The sequence below is a fragment of the Acanthochromis polyacanthus genome, chromosome 22, assembly GCF_021347895.1.
Source record: "Acanthochromis polyacanthus isolate Apoly-LR-REF ecotype Palm Island chromosome 22, KAUST_Apoly_ChrSc, whole genome shotgun sequence".
Classification (NCBI taxonomy): domain Eukaryota; kingdom Metazoa; phylum Chordata; class Actinopteri; family Pomacentridae; genus Acanthochromis; species Acanthochromis polyacanthus.
Window position 1 is genome coordinate 9365202 of NC_067134.1, and position 20084 is coordinate 9385285.

The 20084-nt window shown below is 38.9% G+C and overlaps 1 protein-coding gene across 1 annotated transcript in view; it reads left to right on the forward strand.

The window, feature by feature from the left end:
* The first annotated feature begins 606 nt into the window (after positions 1 to 606).
* The window catches only part of LOC110964295 (potassium voltage-gated channel subfamily H member 8-like), a 55183-nt gene continuing 35705 nt past the window's right edge, over positions 607 to 20084 (forward strand). The window contains exons 1-4 of the mRNA XM_051943456.1: positions 607 to 1051; positions 17097 to 17330; positions 17436 to 17567; positions 18883 to 19028. Coding sequence (XP_051799416.1) covers positions 631 to 1051; positions 17097 to 17330; positions 17436 to 17567; positions 18883 to 19028 — 933 coding nt within the window. The 5' untranslated portion in view covers positions 607 to 630. The remainder of the gene's footprint in view (positions 1052 to 17096; positions 17331 to 17435; positions 17568 to 18882; positions 19029 to 20084) is intronic.

Genomic DNA, 20084 nt, shown 5'->3' on the forward strand with positions numbered 1-20084 from the left:
AAATGGTATTTTTACAATTTTTTTTTGTTTTGTCTAAAATCACATTAAAATCCCTTTTAAAACAGACATTTATATTTATTTGAAAGCAAAAATGCAAATATTGTGGGTTAAAAATGATTAAAAAATAATAATGATTTAAATGATAATTTACATGTCGACTAAACAAACATAAAGAAAAGCAAAAATCACTATTTTTACCCCCCAAAAACTGTATTTTGACCGTAAAATCATATTATTTTACAGATATTTTTCTTTATTTCAGAGTAAAATTATGAATATTGTGAGTTGAAAATAACAATAAAATAATTTAACAGTTATTTAAATAAATAAATGTGAATTTACATGTCAGTGGGTCAAAAAATGTTAATTTTACATTGAATTTTGTGTGTTTTTACAACATTACAATCCCATTAGTTGACAGATATTCCCATCATGTAGACACATTCTACTATTTATATGAGCCTTCATTATTATTTTCATTTATTTATTATTGGACAGAATTCCTTTCTCCGGTGTATTCAGAGGACCTGAACATGTTTTATCTTCTTCATTTTGCAGCTTCGCAGAGCTAAATGTGAACTGAATTGGTCAGTAACATCTAAAAGGAGGAGGTGATGAGGAGGAGGAGGAATGATGAAGAGTGTGGAGGGAGGAAGGAGGACCCAGAGAGGAGGAGAGGAGAGGAGGTGGTGCTGCTGCGGTACATCCGTGCGTAAATGTGACCGTCCTCCGTCCACCGTCCCTCCGTCCCTCCTCTCCCCGGATCTCGGCTCCCTCCGGCGGGCTCCTCTCTGCTCCGGGACCTCCAGCCCCACCGGGACCGTGGAGTCCCGGGTGTCTCGGCTCGGCGCCCTCCTCCAGGGCTTGGGGGGAGCGCCGGGGACGTCGTCCAGGTTCCTGCCGGGCTTCGTGTCCACGGCGGCGGACGGCCACGGCTCGGAGCGCCGGGAGAGACGCGGCTCGACGCGGTCCCGCATGCCGGTGATGCGGGGTCTGATCGCCCCGCAGAACACCTTCCTGGACACCATCGCCACCCGGTTCGACGGGACCCGTGAGTAGAGCCTCCCTGAGGAGCCAGCTGGAGTAAATTCAGTGTGAGGAGGAGCTGGAGGGATGAAAGTTTAGCGGAGCTCCACCTGGACACTTTAAAGCAGATCATTTACCGGTTTACGGCTAAAAACAAACAAACAAACAAACAAACAAACAAACAAACGGGGTCAAAGGTGTGACCTGCTGACGGTCTCCATGGTGATCACATCCATAATGCTCCTGATTGGTTTTATTGGTTAATCATTAACTTTATCGATCGTCCAGACTCACCTGCAGACCTGCTGTCAGTGTACAGGAAAGCAGCAGATGTTTGGTTAGAGGAACGTTAGAGGAACGTTAAAGGAACGTTAGGGGAACGTTAAAGGAACGTTAGAGGAACGTTAGGGGACCGTTAGAGGAACGTTAGAGTTAGAGGAACGTTAGAGCTGCTGGAGGAACGTTAGGGGAACGTTAAAGGAACGTTAGAGGAACGTTAGAGGAACGTTAGAGTTAGAGGAACGTTAGAGCTGCTGGAGGAACGTCAGAGGAACGTTAAAGGAACGTTAGAGGAACGTTAAAGGAACGTTAGAGGAACGTTAGAGTTAGAGGAACGTTAGAGCTGCTGGAGGAACGTTAGAGGACCGTTAGAGCTGCTGGAGGAACGTTAGAGGACCGTTAGAGGAACGTAGAGTTCATCTCCTGCTGATCAAATTCTAAGCTTCATTTGTCTTTTCTGTCTTTAAGGGTCTTTTTTTATTGTTTTTGTGTTATTTTAGCATCTCTTTGTCTGATTTTATGCGTTTTCATGTAATTTTTGTGTAATTTTGTGCTTTTTTGTGTCTTTTGTGTCATTTTTGTGTTTTTTTGTGTCATTTTTTGTGTTATTTAAGCTCTTATTTGTCCCTTTTTGCTTCTGTTTTGTGTTAGTTAAGCATTTTTTGTGTCTATTTGGACATTTTTTTGTCTGTCGTGCCATTTTGTACCTTTTTGTGTCATTTTTCTGTTATTTAATCAACTATTTGTGTCTTTTTGGGGTCTTGTTGTGTTAGTGAAGCATCCTTTTTGGTCCTTTTTGTGTCTTTTTGTGCTTTTTTGTGTCATTTTTGTGTTATTTAAGAATCTATTTGTGCCTTTTTGTGTGTTTTTGTGTTATTTAAACATTCTTTTGTGTCATTTTTGTGCCTTTTTGTGTCATTTTTGTGTTATTTAAACATCCTTTTGTGTCATTTTTGTGCCTTTTTGTTTTTTTAACCAACTTTTTGTGTAATTTTTGTGCCTTTTGTATCATTTAAACATCCTTTTGTGTAGTTTGTGTGCCTTTTTGTGTTATTTAAACATCCTTTTGTGTAATTGTTGTGCCTTTTTGTGTCAATTAAACATCCCTATGTGTAATTTTTGTGTCTTTTTGTGTTAATTAAACATCCTTTTGTGTAATTTTTGTGTCTTTTTGTGTCATTTTTGTATTATTTAAGCTTGTATTTGTCTCTCTTTGGGTCTTTTTGTGTTAGTTAAGCATTCTTTTGTGTGATTTGATGCTTTTTTTAGGTAATTTTTGTGTCGTGTGTCATTTTTGTGTTATTTCAGCATTCCTTTGTGTTATTTTAGGCGTGTCTGACTCTCTGTCGTGTTTCTGTAGAGCTGCAGGACTTTAGATTAGAAATGAACCTTTAGTGAGTAGAAATAAAACATGAATGTTCAAAAAATCCTCCATAAACTGAGTGAACTTTCTTCATTCATGTTTTTTCTGGGGGAACTGATGCACGTGCCGTAAATGTTTCAATTTATTCAGGAAACATTTCATCCGGTTGCATCAGCGATTCATAAAAGTGAACTCTTTAAGATTCGCTGTTTTAAACTCCAGTCACATATTATAGCAATCATTCCTCAGCTGACTGCTCCCTGCTGTCAGTCTGAAAACTTCACTGTTACACAGCAATGAATCAGAGCCGGATCGGTCTACTTCCTGAAACACAGCTTTAAAATGAGAGAGAAAACAGGAGAAATGAAGTCTGAAGTCTGAAGTCATCTTTTCTGTGGCTGTTTGGCTCTTCTTTGTGTTATTTAAGCATCTTTTTTCATTTTTGTGTAAGTTTTGTGTTGTTTAAGCATCTTTTAGTGTCATTTTGTGCCTGTTTGTGTCATTTTCCTGTCATTTTAACACCTCTCCATGTCATTTTTCTATTATTTTAGCATCCTTTTGTGTCATTGTGTCTTCTTGTGTCATTTTTACATTTTTTTAGGTATCATTTTGTCATTTTTGTGTCTTTTTGGATAATTCTGTGTAATTTAAGCATCTTTTTGTGTCATTTTTGTGTCATTTAAGGATATTTATATAATTTTTTTATCATTTTTGTGTCTTTTATGGTCATTTCTGTGTAATTTAAGCATCTTTTTGTGTCATTTTTGTGTCATTTAAAGATATTTATATAATTTTTTATCATTATTGTGTCTCTTATGGTCATTTCTGTGTAATTTAAGCATCTTTTTGTGTCATTTATGTGTCACTTGGGTCATTTTTGTATAATTTAAGGATATTTATATAATTTTTTATATCATTATTGTGTCTTTTATGGTCATTTCTGTGTAATTTAAGCATCTTTTTGTTATTTTTATGTCTTTTTAGCATCCCTTTGTGTAATTTTTGTGTCTTTTGTGTCATTCTTGTGCAATCTAAGCATCTTTTTTGTCATTTTTGTATCTTTTTGTGTCATTTTTGTGTTATTTTAGGAGACTTTTGCATCTTTTCTGTGCCTTTTGGAGTAATTTGTGCATAATTTAAGCATGTTTATGTCATTTTTGTGCCTTTTTGTTTCACTTTTGTGTAATTTAGGCATCTTTTTTGTTATTTTTTGTGTCATTTTTATGTTATTTAAGCACCGTTTTGTGTTTTTCTGTGCCTTATGGGATCATTTTGTGTAATTTAAGCATTGTTTCTGTTATTTTTGTGTAATTTATGCATCTTTTTTGATAATTTCTTTGTCTTTTTGTGTAATTTTAGCATCGTTTTGTGTCATTTTTGTGTCTTTTTCGTGCATTTTTCTGTCATTTTAGTACCTCTCCATGTCATTTTGTGTCTTTTTTATATATATTTCTGAGTTCGTCTTCATGCCGTTGTGTTTCCATGGAGCTGCAGGACTTTATACTGCAGAGAAATGAATGAAACAGGAAGTGAAAGAAACATCCAGAAACTGGCCCTGCAGCAGGGATCAGGAAACATCTGGTTCAGGATTAACTCCTCAGCTCGACTTAAATCTGAGCTTTGGTCCGAGTCGCCGTTTCCAAGCAAGCTGGAGTTTTTCTTGAAAACTTGGAGCCAACATTTACGAGATTTATCCACCAAACTAACTGACAAAACCCCGAACAGAAAGGATTTAGAGAGGCGAGGCTTCAGGGAGCTTCAGGAGTTCCTTGAAGGTTCAGTGGAGGAGCTCGACTCAGCCGAGGTGGAATCTGATGGAACTCTGTAGGAATCATCTTTGTTTTTCAGCTCTGGTGAACAGAGAGAATTCTCAGTTTGGTGTTTCAGACTCTCAGATTTAGGATCTGGTCAAAAATAGACGTTTCTTGCATTTTTTTTTTTAAACATTGTGGTTCGTTCAGTTTTTTCTCTGTCATTTTTGCATCGTTTTGTGTCATTTTGGTGTTATTTAAGCATCATTTTGTGTGATTCTTGTGTTATTTAGGCATCCTGTTGTGTCTTTTGGTGTCATTTTTGTGTCGTTTTTGTGTAACTAAAGCATTTTTTTGTGGCATTTTTGTGGCTTTCTTGATCAAGCATCCATTTGTGTTATGTTTGTGTCATTTCTTTGTCTTTTTGTGTCGTTTAAGCATCTTTTGTGTCTTTTTGTGTCATTTTTGTGTCATTTTAGCATCCTTTTTGCGTCACTTTTGTATGTTTTGTGTCATTTTTGTCTTTTGGTGTCATTTTTGTGTCATTTTTGTGTAACTTAAGCATTTTTTTGTGGCATTTTTGTGACTTTCTTGATCAAGCATCCATTTGTGTTATGTTTGTGTCATTTCTTTGTCTTTTTGTGTCGTTCAAGCATCTTTTGTGTCTTTTTGTGTCATTTTTGTGTCATTTTAGCATCCTTTTTGCGTCACTTTTGTATGTTTTGTGTCATTTTTGTCTTTTGGTGTCATTTTTGTGTCATTTTTGTGTAACTTAAGCATTTTTTTGTGGCATTTTTGTGACTTTCTTGATCAAGCATCCATTTGTGTTATGTTTGTGTCATTTCTTTGTCTTTTTGTGTCGTTTAAGCATCTTTTGTGTCCTTTTGTGTCATTTTTGTGTCATTTTAGCGTCCTTTTTGCGTCACTTTTGTATGTTTTGTGTCATTTTTGTCTTTTTGTGTCATTTTTGTGTTACTTTTGCATCCTTTGTATACTTTTTGTGTCTTTTTGTGTCAATTTGTCATTTTTGTGTTATTTTTACATCTTCTTGTGTGGTTTTAGCTTCATTTTGTGTCACTTTTTCATCTTTTGTGTCATTTTTGTGTTACTTTTGCATCCTTTGTGTACTTTTTGTGTCATTTCGTGTCATTTTTTGTGTTATTTTTACATCTTCTTGTGTCCTTTTAGCATACTTTTGTGTCTTTGTATCAATTTTTGTTATTCTTGTGTTATTTAACATCTTTCTGTGTAATTTGTGTTAGTTTGTGTATTTGTTCGTTGTTATAGCATGTTTTTGTGACGTTTTAGCATCCTTTTGTGTCATTTTTGTGTCTTTTTGTATCATTTTTATTCTGTTGTTTATTTTTTTAATCTTTTTTTCATCATTTTTGTGTCTTTTTGTGTCATTTTCATCCCGTTGTTTATTTTTTTAAAATCTTTTTTCCGTCATTTTTGTGTCTTTTTGTATCATTTTCATCCCGTTGTTTATTTTTGTATCTTTTTTATGTCATTTTTGTGTCTTTTTGTGTCATTTTCATCCCGTTGTTTATTTTTTGTATCTTTTTTTTGGTCATTTTTGTGTCTTTTTGTATCATTTTTCTGTCTTTGTGTCATTCTAACTCCACATAAGCCGTCTCTCCTCCGTGTTGTTGTGTTTCCGTAGAGCTGCAGGACTTTAGCTCAGAAACCACTTCTTGGGGTTCAGAGGGTTCATAGTTGCTGATTCACAGGAAGCTCCGTTTTCAGTTTTGACTCATTTTCACTTTTTAGTTTCAAAGCAGCGAATCACTCTGAAACTAATTTCGTCTGAATTCCTCCTCAGAGGATGTTGGCTGCTCCAGAAGGACTCAGATAACGGCTCCCAGGCAGAGAAAGTCAAAGAGAGACGTGAATAAACTCTGATTAAACATCTGGAAACAGCTGCTCAGCTCGTCTCACGCTGCTGGACACTTTAATGGCTTTAATTAATACAGAAAACGATTAGTGAGCTCCAAACACTTCCCATGTTTTCTCTATTTTCCCTATCATTTTAATCTTACATTCCAGTAAAACTCTACCGTTAGGAGTCCTGTCTTTTAATTTCAACAAACGTGTTTTATTCATATAATGCATATAAAAAAAACATATAAAAAAACACTGAATTTTTTACTAAATCCTTAAAAAGTGACTCGTTTATTAGTGGATTTATTTGTGACTGCGAAGTCGAGGTGTTTCTGTCGTTTGAATTCTAAATTATAAAACAAAAAAGAATCATTTTTTAACATGTGTGTCGGAATAAAAACTGAAACTGCTGTTTTCTGGCAGCAGAGACGCAAAAACTGTGGTAAAAAAAACAGAAAATACCACGTTAAAATACAGTAAATTCATCAGTTTATTTTTGACTTTTCACTGTTTAATGGAGGAAATTTACATGGAAACGGCCAAAAAATAAAACAAAAACAGATTTTTATTTTATGAATATTTTTTACAATGGTGAAGTCAAATTTATTCAAATAAAAAACATTTTTAAATTCATTTAATTCCACAAAATTTTATTACATTCAATGTCCAAATGTATTTTAACAATCTGTATTAATATATTTTTAATTTTATTTTTAAATATACAAATTTAGTTTATTTATGCATTTTAATTATTTTTTCTTGTGTATATAAATAATAGTTAGACCCAGTACTTCCTTTTCTGATACAGCAAATGTATCTATAATATAATATAATATAATGTTTTTGGAAGCATATCTGTGTCTTTGTGTGTCATTTTTGTGTTATTTTAGCATCCTTTTGTGTCATTTTTCTGTGTTTTTGGGTCATTTTGTGTAATTTGACCGTCTTTTGTGTCTTTTTTGGGCCATGTTTGTGTTGCTTTTGTGTTATTTCAGCATCTTTTTTGTCATTTTTGTGCCTTTTCTGGATTATATTAATCTATATTACATTATAATATGTACTGAATGAATATATACTGGATTTAACAGGTTCTTGTTTTACATAAATAAAAAATATTAGTAAATTCGCATTAAATCTTCCAGATGTAATTCATTCATTTTTGTTCACGTTGAAAGGAAAATACTTCAGTTTATTTTTGTGATTTTATTAATTTTTTTCCTCTGTTGAAAAAAATACATATTCAGTTCAATAACATTTTCTGACTAAATAATGATAAATAAATGATATAAAAACCTGTTTTATTCATATTGTCCTACATTATATTACTACATTATAATACATAATGTAGTAATAATATTACAGGATATTTCTGTAAAATAAAGTCAGCATAGCATTGAACATTGATTAATTAGAAGTAAATATTTGTGACATTCTGATCAGTTTGTAGTTTCCGTCTTATCTTTAGTGCTGAATGTGAGAGTCCAGTAGAAGCTCACCGTTGTTCTGCTGCTGCTCTGAAACATTGATACTTTCCTACATGGAACCCGTTCATCATTTGGCTGGTTTTTATTTTTTCTGGGTGAAATGATTCATCAAATCCTGTTAACTCCGTCACACTCTTCAGAATCACCGGCTGCATCGTTCCTCTGCTCCAGATTCACAGAAAGCCTCCTCTGCTGCAGCCACCAGATGTTTTACAGACACATCTGTTCACCTGTAGATGATCACCTGTAGATGATCACCTGTAGATGATCACCTGTAGATGATCACCTGTAGATGTTTACGTGTGGATGATCACCTGTAGATGTTTACCTGTGGATGATCACCTGTAGATGATCACCTGTAGATGTTTACCTGTGGATGATCACCTGTAGATGATCACCTGTAGATGATCACCTGTAGATGTTTACCTGTGGATGATCACCTGTAGATGATCACCTGTAGATGATCACCTGTAGATGATCACCTGTAGATGTTTACCTGTGGATGATCACCTGTAGATGATCACCTGTAGATGATCACCTGTAGAGGTTTACCTGTAGATGATCACCTGTAGAGGTTTACCTGTGGATGATCACCTGTAGATGATCACCTGTAGATGATCACCTGTAGATGTTTACCTGTGGATGATCACCTGTAGATGATCACCTGTAGATGATCACCTGTAGATGTTTACCTGTGGATGATCACCTGTAGATGATCACCTGTAGATGATCACCTGTAGATGTTTACCTGTGGATGATCACCTGTAGATGATCACCTGTAGATGATCACCTGTAGAGGTTTACCTGTAGATGATCACCTGTAGATGATCACCTGTAGATGATCACCTGTAGATGTTCTCCTGTAGATGATCACCTGTAGATGATCACCTGTAGAGGTTTACCTGTAGATGATCACCTGTAGATGATCACCTGTAGATGTTCTCCTGTAGATGTTCTCCTGTAGATGATCACCTGTAGATGATCACCTGTAGATGATCACCTGTAGATGTTTATCTGTGGATGATCACCTGTAGATGATCACCTGTAGATGTTCTCCTGTAGATGATCACCTGTAGAGGTTTACCTGTAGATGATCACCTGTAGGTGATCACCTGTAGATGATCACCTGTAGATGTTCTCCTGTAGATGTTCTCCTATAGATGATCACCTGTAGATGATCACCTGTAGAGGTTTACCTGTAGATGATCACCTGTACATGATCACCTGTAGATGATCACCTGTAGATGTTCTCCTGTAGATGATCACCTGTAGAGGTTTACCTGTAGATGATCACCTGTAGATGATCACCTGTAGATGTTCTCCTGTAGATGATCACCTGTAGAGGTTTACCTGTAGATGATCACCTGTAGATGATCACCTGTAGATGATCACCTGTAGATGTTCTCCTATAGATGATCACCTGTAGATGATCACCTGTGGAGGTGACCACAAGGAGGCGATGCTGCTGCTGTCGTTGTAAATCCTGTATAAATGCTGGAATATTCTTGTTTTTCAAGTTTCTACAGACTGGCAGTCATCTGATCAGACAGTGTTTTGGTTTATCCACAGATGTCCATCCTCTTCCACCCGTTCAGCTCCATACCATCATCACTCCCACCTCCTTTCTTCACTGTCAGGACTATACATTCACTGTGGTCGTCCTGGTCAGTTTCACACAAAAACAAAAGTAGAATACTGTCTGTGGAGTCCTTTCAGGAGGACGACCAATGGAGCTCTGATTAGTGCTACAGCTGTGTTTCCAGTGGTTTTTGGACCTATCTTTCTGCATCCTTTTTCATCTTCGTGACGCCTCACAATCAGATTAGTTCTTGTGGTTATTCTTTTCCATGTGGAACCATGATGCAGACATAGACACAGTCCATAGGTCCAAAACTGATGAAGTTCTGCAGTTCGGCTGGTTGTAAATCACAGGTTTACTCAGTGTTGTTTCCATCATCAAAAGTGGATTTCTCTACTTTGGGGCCTGAATTTTCAATATAGTCTATCTAAAATATTTGTAGTTTAACTTGTACTCTTAGACATAATGCCGTTAAACTCAACATGCCTTAGGTTTGTTTTCACCTTGTGATCCTCCAGCGCTGACGTCTGTTCATACACCTGAGTGCTGCTTAGATGAGGTTCAGCAGCAGCGTTTACACTGGACGTGCTTTATTAACGCATGAATTATTAATATTCATTGTCAGCCGTTCATCTTCATGCTGCCTCGCTCTCCGACTCCATTTATCCCCCTCTTTCAATCATTCGCCTGCCTTCTCTGTCGGCCTATATTGCTGGCATTCTTCAAAGCGAGCGCTCCAGTCCTCCACATTCATTTCAGAATGGATCTTAATGATCTCTGCCGAATGAGTCACCTTTCATACCTAACTCCCTTTCATAATGAATTATTCAGGATTGTCCACATAGCTAACCGTCAGTCATATGGCAGCCTGGTAGCACATGTGTGAGCATACTTTGCATTTGGATTCACAATCTATTGTAATGTTTCAAAAAGTCCAAACCAACGTCCTCATATTGAAATTAACGGATCAAAGATGAATGTTTTTCTAAAGTGTTTGACAGGAATGGAACACAGTGTCCATCGTGTTGTGTTTTGTTACCTTAGAATGAGTCTTTTATGTGTACAGATTGCACTTTTTAGTTCCTCGTTTCCTTAAATCTTAGCCCACTTAGAGATGGAAGCAACGGACATTTTAAAAAAATAAGACACCCTCACCTCGGAGCTGTGGACGTCTGATTCATTGACGATCTCCATGGGGTGAAAAATGAAAACAGTCAATCCTGATTTGTAGGATTGAACTATGTTAATCCTACAGAGTTCCTACAGATTCCATCTCGGCTGAGTCGAGCTCCTCAATTCAAGGCACTCCTGAACCTCCCTGAATCCTCACCTCTCTAAATCCTTTCTGTTCGGGGTTTTGTTGGGTTAGTTTGGTGGATAAATAATCAAATGTATGACTTCCATACCGGATCGGTCGAGGCCCGGGTTAACAACGACTGCCATCGGTGCTGTCGACCTACAGGGGGCCGGTGGAAAATGGACGACTGTTGGTCAAAGAAGGAGAAGAGGAAGGTGTGTTCGTAGGACGAGAGAGAAGAGGAACACCAAGAGTCTGGGACTGAGAGTAGGGACTTTGAATGTTGGAACTATGACAGGAAAAGGTAGAGAGCTGGTTGACATGATGCAGAGGAGGAAGGTGGACATACTGTGTGTCCAGGAGACCAGGTGGAAACATAGTAAAGCTAGAAGTTTAGGAGCAGGGTTCAAGTTGTTCTATCATGGTGTAGATAGGAAGAGAACTGAGTAGGAGTTATCTTGAAGGAGGAGTTTGTCAGGAATGTCCTGGAGGTAAAAAGAGTGTCAGATCGAGTGATGAGCCTCAAGCTAGAAATCGAAGGTGTGATGTTCAATGTTGTTAGTGGGTATGCTCCACAGGTAGGATGTGAGCTGGAGGAGAAGCAGAAATTCTGGTTGGACCTTGATGAAGTGATGCAGAGCATCCCTAGAAGTGAGAGAGTTGTCATTGGTGCAGACTTCAGTGGACATGTTGGTGCAGGAAACAGAGATGAGGAGGTCATGGGCAGGTTTGGTATCCAGGAGAGGAACGCAGAAGGACAGATGGTGGTTGACTTTGCAAAAAGGATGGAAATGGCTGTAGTGAATACTTTCTTCCAGAAGAGGCAGGAACATAGGGTGACCTATAAGAGTGGAGGTAGGAGCACACAGGTAGACTACATCTTGTGTAGACGGTGTAATCTGAAGGAGATCAGTGACTGCAAAGTAGTGGTAGGTGAGAGTGTAGCCAGACAGCATAGGATGGTGGTGTGTAGGATGACCCTGGTGGTGAAGAAGATGAAGAGGGCAAAGGCAGAGCAGAGGACCAAATGGTGGAAGCTGAAAAAGGAAGTGTTGTATGACTTTCAGGAAAGAGTTGAGACAGGCTTTGGATGGTCAGGAGGTGCTTCCAGATGACTGGACAACTACAGCAAATGTGATCAGGGAGACAGGTCGGAGAGTACTTGGTGTGTCGTCTGGAAGGAAAGGAGATAAGGAGACTTGGTGGTGGAATGAGGAGGTACAGGAGTGGATCCAGAGAAAGAGGTTAGCTAAGAAGAAGTGGGACACTGAGAGGACTGAAGAGAGTAGACAGGAGTACAGGGAGATGCAGCGTAAGGTGAAAGTAGAGGTGGCAAAGGCCAAACAAGGGGCTTATGATGACTTGTATTCTAGGTTGGACAGTAAGGAGGGAGAGACTGATCTGTACAGGTTGGCAAGGCAGAGAGACAGAGATGGGAAGGATGTGCAGCAGGTTAGGGTGATAAAGGATAAGGATGGAAGTGTGCTGACAGGTGCCAATAGTGTGATGGGAAGATGGAAAGAGTACTTTGAAGAGTTGATGAACGAGGAAAATGAGAGAGAACGAAGAGTAGAAGAGGTGACTGTTGTGGACCAGGAAGTAGCAAAGACTAGTAAGGATGAAGTGAGGAGGGCATTGAAGAGGATGAAGAGTGGAAAGGCACTTGGTCCTGATGATATACCTGTGGAGGTATGGAGGTGTGTCGGAGAGGTAGCAGTAGAGTTTCTGACTGGGTTGTTCAACAGGATCTTAGATAGTGAGAAGATGCCCGAGGAATGGAGGAGAAGTGTGCTGGTGCCCATCTTTAAGAACAAGGGAGATGTTCAGAGTTGTGGCAACTACAGAGGAATAAAGCTGATGAGCCACACGATGAAGCTATGGGAAAGAGTAGCTGAAGCTAGACTAAGGGCAGAGGTGAACATCTGTGAGCAGCAGTATGGTTTCATGCCAAGAAAGAGTACAACAGATGCAATATTTGCTTTGAGAATGTTGATAGAGAAGTACAGAGAAGGTCAGAAGGAGCTGCATTGTGTCTTTTTAGATCTGGAGAAAGCTTATGACAGGCTGCCCAGAGAGGAACTGTGGTTTTGTATGAGGAAGTCTGGAGTGGCAGAGAAGTATGTTAGAGTGGTGCAGGACATGTATGAGGACTGTAAGACAGTGGTGAGGTGTGCTGTAGGTATTACAGAGGAGTTCAAGGTGGAGGTGGGACTACATCAGGGATCAGCTCTGAGCCTCTTCTTGTTTGCTATGGTGATGGACAGGATGACAGACGAGGTTAGACAGGAGTCTCCATGGACTATGATGTTTGCAGATGACATTGTGATCTGTAGTGAGAGCAGGGAACAGGTGGAGGAGAAGCTAGAGGCGTGGAGGTTTGCCCTGGAAAGGAGAGGAATGAAGGTTAGCCGCAGCAAGACGGAGTATCTGTGTGTGAATGAGAGGGACCCAAGTGGAAGAGTGAGGTTACAGGGAGAAGAGATCAAGAAGGTGGAGGATTTTAAGTACTTAGGGTCAACAGTCCAGAGCAATGGAGAGTGTGGAAAAGAGGTGAAGAAGCATGTACAGGCAGGCTGGAACGGCTGGAGAAAAGTGTCAGGTGTGATGTGTGATAGAAGAGTTTCAGCTAAAATGAAAGGAAAGGTTTACAAAACTGTGGTGAGACCAGCCATGTTGTTTGGTCTGGAGACAGTGTCCCTGAGGAAAAGACAGGAGGCAGAGCTGGAGGTAGCAGAACTGAAGATGCTGAGGTTCTCTTTGGGAGTGACCAGGATGGATAGGATCAGGAATGAGGACATCAGAGGGACAGCACATGTTAGAGGCTTTGGAGATAAAGTCAGAGAGGCCAGACTGAGATGGTTCAGACATGTCCAGAGGAGAGAGAGTGAATATATTGGTAGAAGGATGCTGAGTTTCCCACTGCCAGGCAGGAGGCCTAGAGGAAGACCAAAGAGGAGGTTTATGGATGTGGTTAAAGAGGACATGAAGGTAGTTGGTGTTAAAGAAGAGGATGCAGAAGACAGGGTTAGATGGAGGCAATTGATTCACTGTGGCGACCCCTGAAGGGAAAAGCCGAAAGGAAAAGAAGAAGTTTGGTGGATAAATCTCGTAAATGTTGGTTTCAAGTTTTCAAGAAAAACTCCAGCTTGCTTGGAAACGGCGACTTGGACCAAAGCTCAGATTTAAGTCGAGCTGAGGAGTTAATCCTGAACCAGATGTTTCCTGATCCCTGCTGCAGGGCCAGTTTCTGGATGTTTCTTTCACTTCCTGTTTCATTCATTTTTCTCTGCAGTATAAAGTCCTGCAGCTCCATGGAAACACAACGGCATGAAGAAGAACTCAGAAATATCTAAAAAGACACAAAAATGGCATGGAGAGGTACTAAAATGACAGGAAAATGACACAAAAATGCACAATAATGACACAAAAGGATGCTACAATTACATAAAAATGATACAAAAAGACACAAAAATTGCAAAGATGTCTAAATAACACAAGAACTGCCAAAAAGGCACAAAAAAGAAACAAAAGTGTGCTTATATAACACAAAAAGGCACAAAAAAATGCCACAAAATGATGTCTAAATAACACAAAAATGACACAAAAAGACATGAAAATGACAAAAAGATGCTTAAATTACACAAAAATGACCCAAAAAAGCACAGAAAAGATGCAAAATGGTGATAAAACAACAAAAAACAGACACAAAAATTACACAAAAGGTGCTTAATTAACACAAAAGGTGCAAAAAGGCACAAAAATTACACAAAAGGAAACTAAAACAACCCAAAAATGCACAAAATGACGCAAAAGTTACATCATATGGAGCAGACCGGTTATAATCTGAGGCTACAGAAGGACAGAGTGAAAGGATGCTGGGAATGGTGAGCTAATGGCAGCAAATCTACAAAATGGTTCGATAAAATAGAGAAATTCCCTCTAGTTCTGTACGGTACAGCATGGAAGAGCTTTCATTTCTTTGATTGTTGCACTTTTGAACACCGTTAATGTTTGCCTGAGGCTTCTCAACCCGACACAGTTACAGGAAACCAGGCTTATTTGTGCTACTCTCTGATTTATATATTTTTTAAAAGCAGTCTAAGATGAAATATCATAGGGGCAGGGAGGGAACAAAGAAAAAGAGCAGATAATTTAAAGGGAGCAACAGAAGAAAGGGAAGATGATGTGAGGCTCATTGAAAAGCAGCAGGCGTGTTAAATCGTCCCCGAGGACGGCGTTTGAAAGTGAGGAAAACCCGAACACTGAGTGAGCGCCGCGGAAAAGGAGAAAGCCGAGCATGAAACTGTAATTACACGTTCTTTCAGTTAACGTGAGGTTGTGTTGAGGCTGTAGGTGACGACTTAGAGGTTTAATAAAGCACCAATGTGACCAAACGTGTGGTAAAACGCCTCCTGAAGGGCAGCAAATTAATCCTGCTGAAGCTATTTGTTGGAGAATAAATATTTGATCAGCTGTTATTGAGTGCAACAGCAGCGAGTACAACACTGAGCAGCACCACACAAATGTCAGATTATTCAAAACTGCATCACCTCGAAGTTGAACAGTGTCTCCTAAAAGCTACAAGTTTAGATTTACGCAGTCGGAACTGATTTTTCTGCAAGTATTTTGGTATATCTACAGAAATTATGTTGTATCTGTGAATAAAAAACATTTTTTACGCTCATGCAGCCCGTATCTTCACATTCCCACCTCCATGCTTCACTGTCAGGACCTTTTGGTCATTTTATGGTTGTTTTTTATGTGTTTTAGTGTTTGATTTGTATATTTTTGGTCTTGTTATGGTTGTTTTGAGTCATTTTGTCATTTTTTTTATCTTCTTGGGCTTTTTGTGGTTGTTTTACGTCATTTTGTCGTGGTTTTTGGGTCTTTTTATGGTTGTTTTATGTCTTTTTGTAGTGCTTTTATATTATTTTGGTCATTTTATGGTTGTTTTGTATCTTTTTATAGTTGTTTTGTATCTATTTGGACATTTTTGGTTTTTTATGTGTTTTAATGGTTGTTTTATGTCTTTTTGTGGGGGTTTTATATGATTTTGGTTATTTTATGGTTGTTTTATGTCTTTTTATACTTATTTTGTATCTTTTTGGTCATTTTATATATATATGTATATATATATATATATATATATATATATATATATATATTTATTTACATCTTTTGGTGGTTGTTTTGTATCTTTTTGATTGTTTTATGGTTGTTTTATATCTTTTTGTCGTTGTTTTGTATATTTTTGGTCTTTTAATGGTCTTTTTATGTCGTTTTGTACTTGTTTTGTGTCTTTTTGGTCATTTTATTGTGATATTCCATCTTTTAGTGGTAGTTTTCTATATGTTTAGTTGTGTTTTCAGCAGTTTTTCGGTCATTTTATGGTTCTTTTATGTCTTTTTGTTGTTGTTTTGTATGTTTTAATGGTCTTTTTACATCATTTTGTACTTGTTTTGTGTCTTTTTGGTCATTTCATGGTGATATTCCATCTTTCAGTGGTAGTGCAGTATATTTTTGGTTGTGTTTTTAACAGTTTTTCGGTCATTTTATGGTTCTTTTATGTCTTTTTGTCTGTTTTTAATGGTCTTTTTACATCATTTTGTACTTGTTTTGTGTCTTTTTGGTCATTTTATGGTGGTATTCCATCTTTCAGTGGTAGTACGGTATATTTTTGGTTGTTTTTTTAGTAGTTTTTCGGTCATTTTATGGTTCTTTTATGTCTTTTTGTAGTTGTTTTGTATCTTTGTGTTTTTTAATGCATTTTTTAAAACATCTTTTAGTGGTCGTTTTGTTTCTTTTGTGTTCATTTTGTGCCTGTGTGGTTGTGTTGTGTTTTGGTATCTCCACAGACATTCATCTAGGAATATTATCAACACCTTTTGCAGTCTTGCAACTCTACATCATCACACTCCCACCTCCGTACTTTATGGTCAGAACTATGCCTTCACTGAGTTTAAATTTTTCCTTAAAGTATAATTTTTCAGTTTTGTGCTGAAGATCCAGTAAAGGTTGCAGTTCTGGTTTCCACTGATCATGGCCTGTCTTTTATTATCAGAGGTAAACTGTGAAAGTAGTTCACTGTCTTTGGCGTCCTTTGCAGAGGACGACCACTGCAGCCATGATTAGTGGTACCATGACTCCTTCTATCTGTCACTGACCTTCAGCTGGCCACAGAACTTTCTGGATCCTCCTCCATCTTTATGAATCAGGGTTTTCAGTCTCTTTAGCGATTGTTTTCCATGTGGAGCAATGATGCAGACATAGATGCAGTCCATAGGTCCAAACCTGGTGAAGTTCTGGTGTTCACAGCTCATTTATATCATATTAGGCTCATTTTAGCTTCAGTCATCACAGGTTTTGCAACATGTGTACATTAAGTTTCTACTTCTTTCTGACGCTCCGTGCCTTTTCTGTTCGTTTCCTCCCTCAGACAGTAACTTCGTCCTGGGCAACGCTCAGGTCCAGTCCCTCTATCCCATCGTCTACTGCTCCGATGGCTTCTGCGAACTGACCGGCTTCGCCCGCGGCGAGCTCATGCAGAAGAGCTGCATGTGTCACTTCCTGTACGGCAGCGAGACCAGCGACCGCCTCACGGCACAGATGCAAAAAGCTCTGGATGAGCGCCGCGAGTTCAAGACTGAGATCATCCTGTACAAGAAGAGCGGTGAGGCTGGATGGCTGCAGGACGCTGTCAGATTTCATCACGGCTGACTCACAAATAACCTTGTGTTTCCACTTGATATGTTTGTGTCTGCGTCTCTCTAAAAAGGCTGCAAGTTCTGGTGTCTGCTCGATATTGTTCCCATCAAGAATGAGAAGAGCGAGGTGGTTCTGTTCCTGGTCTCCCACAAGGACATCACAGAAAATAAGGACCTGGACCACGGCAACGAGTCCGACATTGGTGAGAGAAAGCGTGAAAAAGAAAGCGAGGCGTTGCCAATTCTACTATAATTCACATGAAATGATCCAACAGAGGCTCTGCAGCTGAGGCCCAAACGGAGCTGCAGACTTGTGATTATGGAGGAGGTTCAGAGGCTGTACTGATCAATCTACTGTTCAGGTTCATCTGAAGGTCAGAGCTTCTGTTAGAAACACAAGCAACGTACAGAACGACACTTCCATCGACTTTTGATACAATCTCATTCAAAAATCGGCAAATAACCTCCATGTTTAATACAGATTTGACATGAAAAAAGGAAGGATGTAGCAGAATTAATACAGAATCCAAAAGCTCATGCTCTGTTTTTTAAATCTTCCAAGTTGTGCAAACTGGAACTTACTGACAACACAGAGCGTGATGATGTAATTTAATGTACACAATGACACCCATCCTGAACATTAAATGCTAGTTTATACTGAACAACATGCAGCTCTGTGACCTGCTGCACCAACACCAAATATTTAAACATCAGGATTAACTTTGCACTTTTTTCTTGCTTTTCTGGAAGATATATGAAGCTGAGTGGACGCCTGAATTATGAACGAGCACGTCTGAATTTCAGTTATTTTCGACAGACGACAACAGTTCCACAGTAGGGCGTTACCGGTCTGCTGTTTGGTGATGTTGAACGTGGCCTCAGGAACCGGAATATCGCCTGGATTTGTGTCGATGTTCAGAAGAGAAATAAAGTAGAACACAAATCCTTTCCGGTTAGGAGAATCAGGATATCGTGCACTGTGGGATCGGAACTTCTACTAGTAGGGTGCAAAGGGGATATATTCTGATTCATTCTTTAGTTAGTCGACACTTTTTTGTTCCACTCTTTTGAACTTGAAAACATCCAATCAAAGCTTTAAAATGAAAATAAATGATCTGTAAACCACCTGAAGTCGTTATCCACTTCGAAGTAAGGGACAAAATATGACACAAGTTTCAGAATATTTTCCTTCAAAAACATAAACTTCAACAGAATAGTTTCCTTTCTATGATCCTGTGTGAACAAACATGTCAGGCAGAAAACATCTGTAACCCAGTGGTGAGATCTAGGTGTAAATGTGTAAATTCTAGACAGGTTTTTATCAAGATCAAGAAAATAAAACCAAAAAATATGTAAAACAGCAAACATTGCAGCTCTGATTGTTGAACAAGTTGAAGCGTTAGACCTCTGCAGTTTCACAAAAACTGGCTTTATTTCTAGATCTAAATATTACCGCCGACAGATTTGCACGACAATGCTTCTTGCCTTATCTCTGCTGCTCCTTGTCCTTGTTTTCAGATGAGGAAACCGGTTTGGAGATCCACCAGATCAGCCGCCCTCCGGGCCTCAACATGGAGCGCCGTCGCAGCCGGGCCGTCCTCTACCAGCTGTCTGGACACCTGCAGAAACAGGACAAGACCAAGAGCAAGCTGAAGATCAACAACGTGAGCTAAACGACGTCCGAGTCTGATCAGCAGATATCAAAGGCAGCTAGCTGACCAGATGCTCTCATGCAGCTCCGTATCATCACACTCCCACCTCCACGATTCACCACCAGGTCGATGCGTTCACTGTGGTCGAGTCCTGTTGTCAGCTAGTGTTTTGGCATAACTACAAGAACTCACAATAGCGTTCAAAAGTTTGGGGTCACTTAGAAATGTCCTTGTTTTTGAAAGTACCAAAACATTAGACTACCATACAGACATAAAATGAGCACAAAAGACCCAAAACAATCATAGAAAAGATGCAGAACAACCACGAAATGACCACAAAAGACCCAAAACAACCATAGAAAAGATGCAGAACAACCACGAAATGACCACAAAAGACCCAAAACAGCCATAGAAAAGATGCAGAACAACCACGAAATGACCACAAAAGACCCAAAACAATCATAGAAAAGATGCAGAACAACCACGAAATGACCACAAAAGACCCAAAACAACCATAGAAAAGATGCAGAACAACCACGAAATGACCACAAAAGACCCAAAACAATCATAGAAAAGATGCAGAACAACCACGAAATGACCACAAAAGACCCAAAACAACCATAGAAAAGATGCAGAACAACCACGAAATGACCACAAAAGACCCAAAACAGCCATAGAAAAGATGCAGAACAACTGTAAAATGGCCACAAAAGACCCAAAACAACCATAGAAAAGATGCAGAACAACCACGAAATGACCACAAAAGACCCAAAACAACCATAGAAAAGATGCAGAACAACTGTAAAATGGCCACAAAAGACCCAAAACAACCATAGAAAAGATGCAGAACAACCACGAAATGACCACAAAAGACCCAAAACAGCCATAGAAAAGATGCAGAACAACCACGAAATGACCACAAAAGACCCAAAACAACCATAGAAAAGATGCAGAACAACCACGAAATGACCACAAAAGACCCAAAACAACCATAGAAAAGATGCAGAACAACCACGAAATGACCACAAAAGACACAAAACAACCATAGAAAAGATGTAGAACAACCAC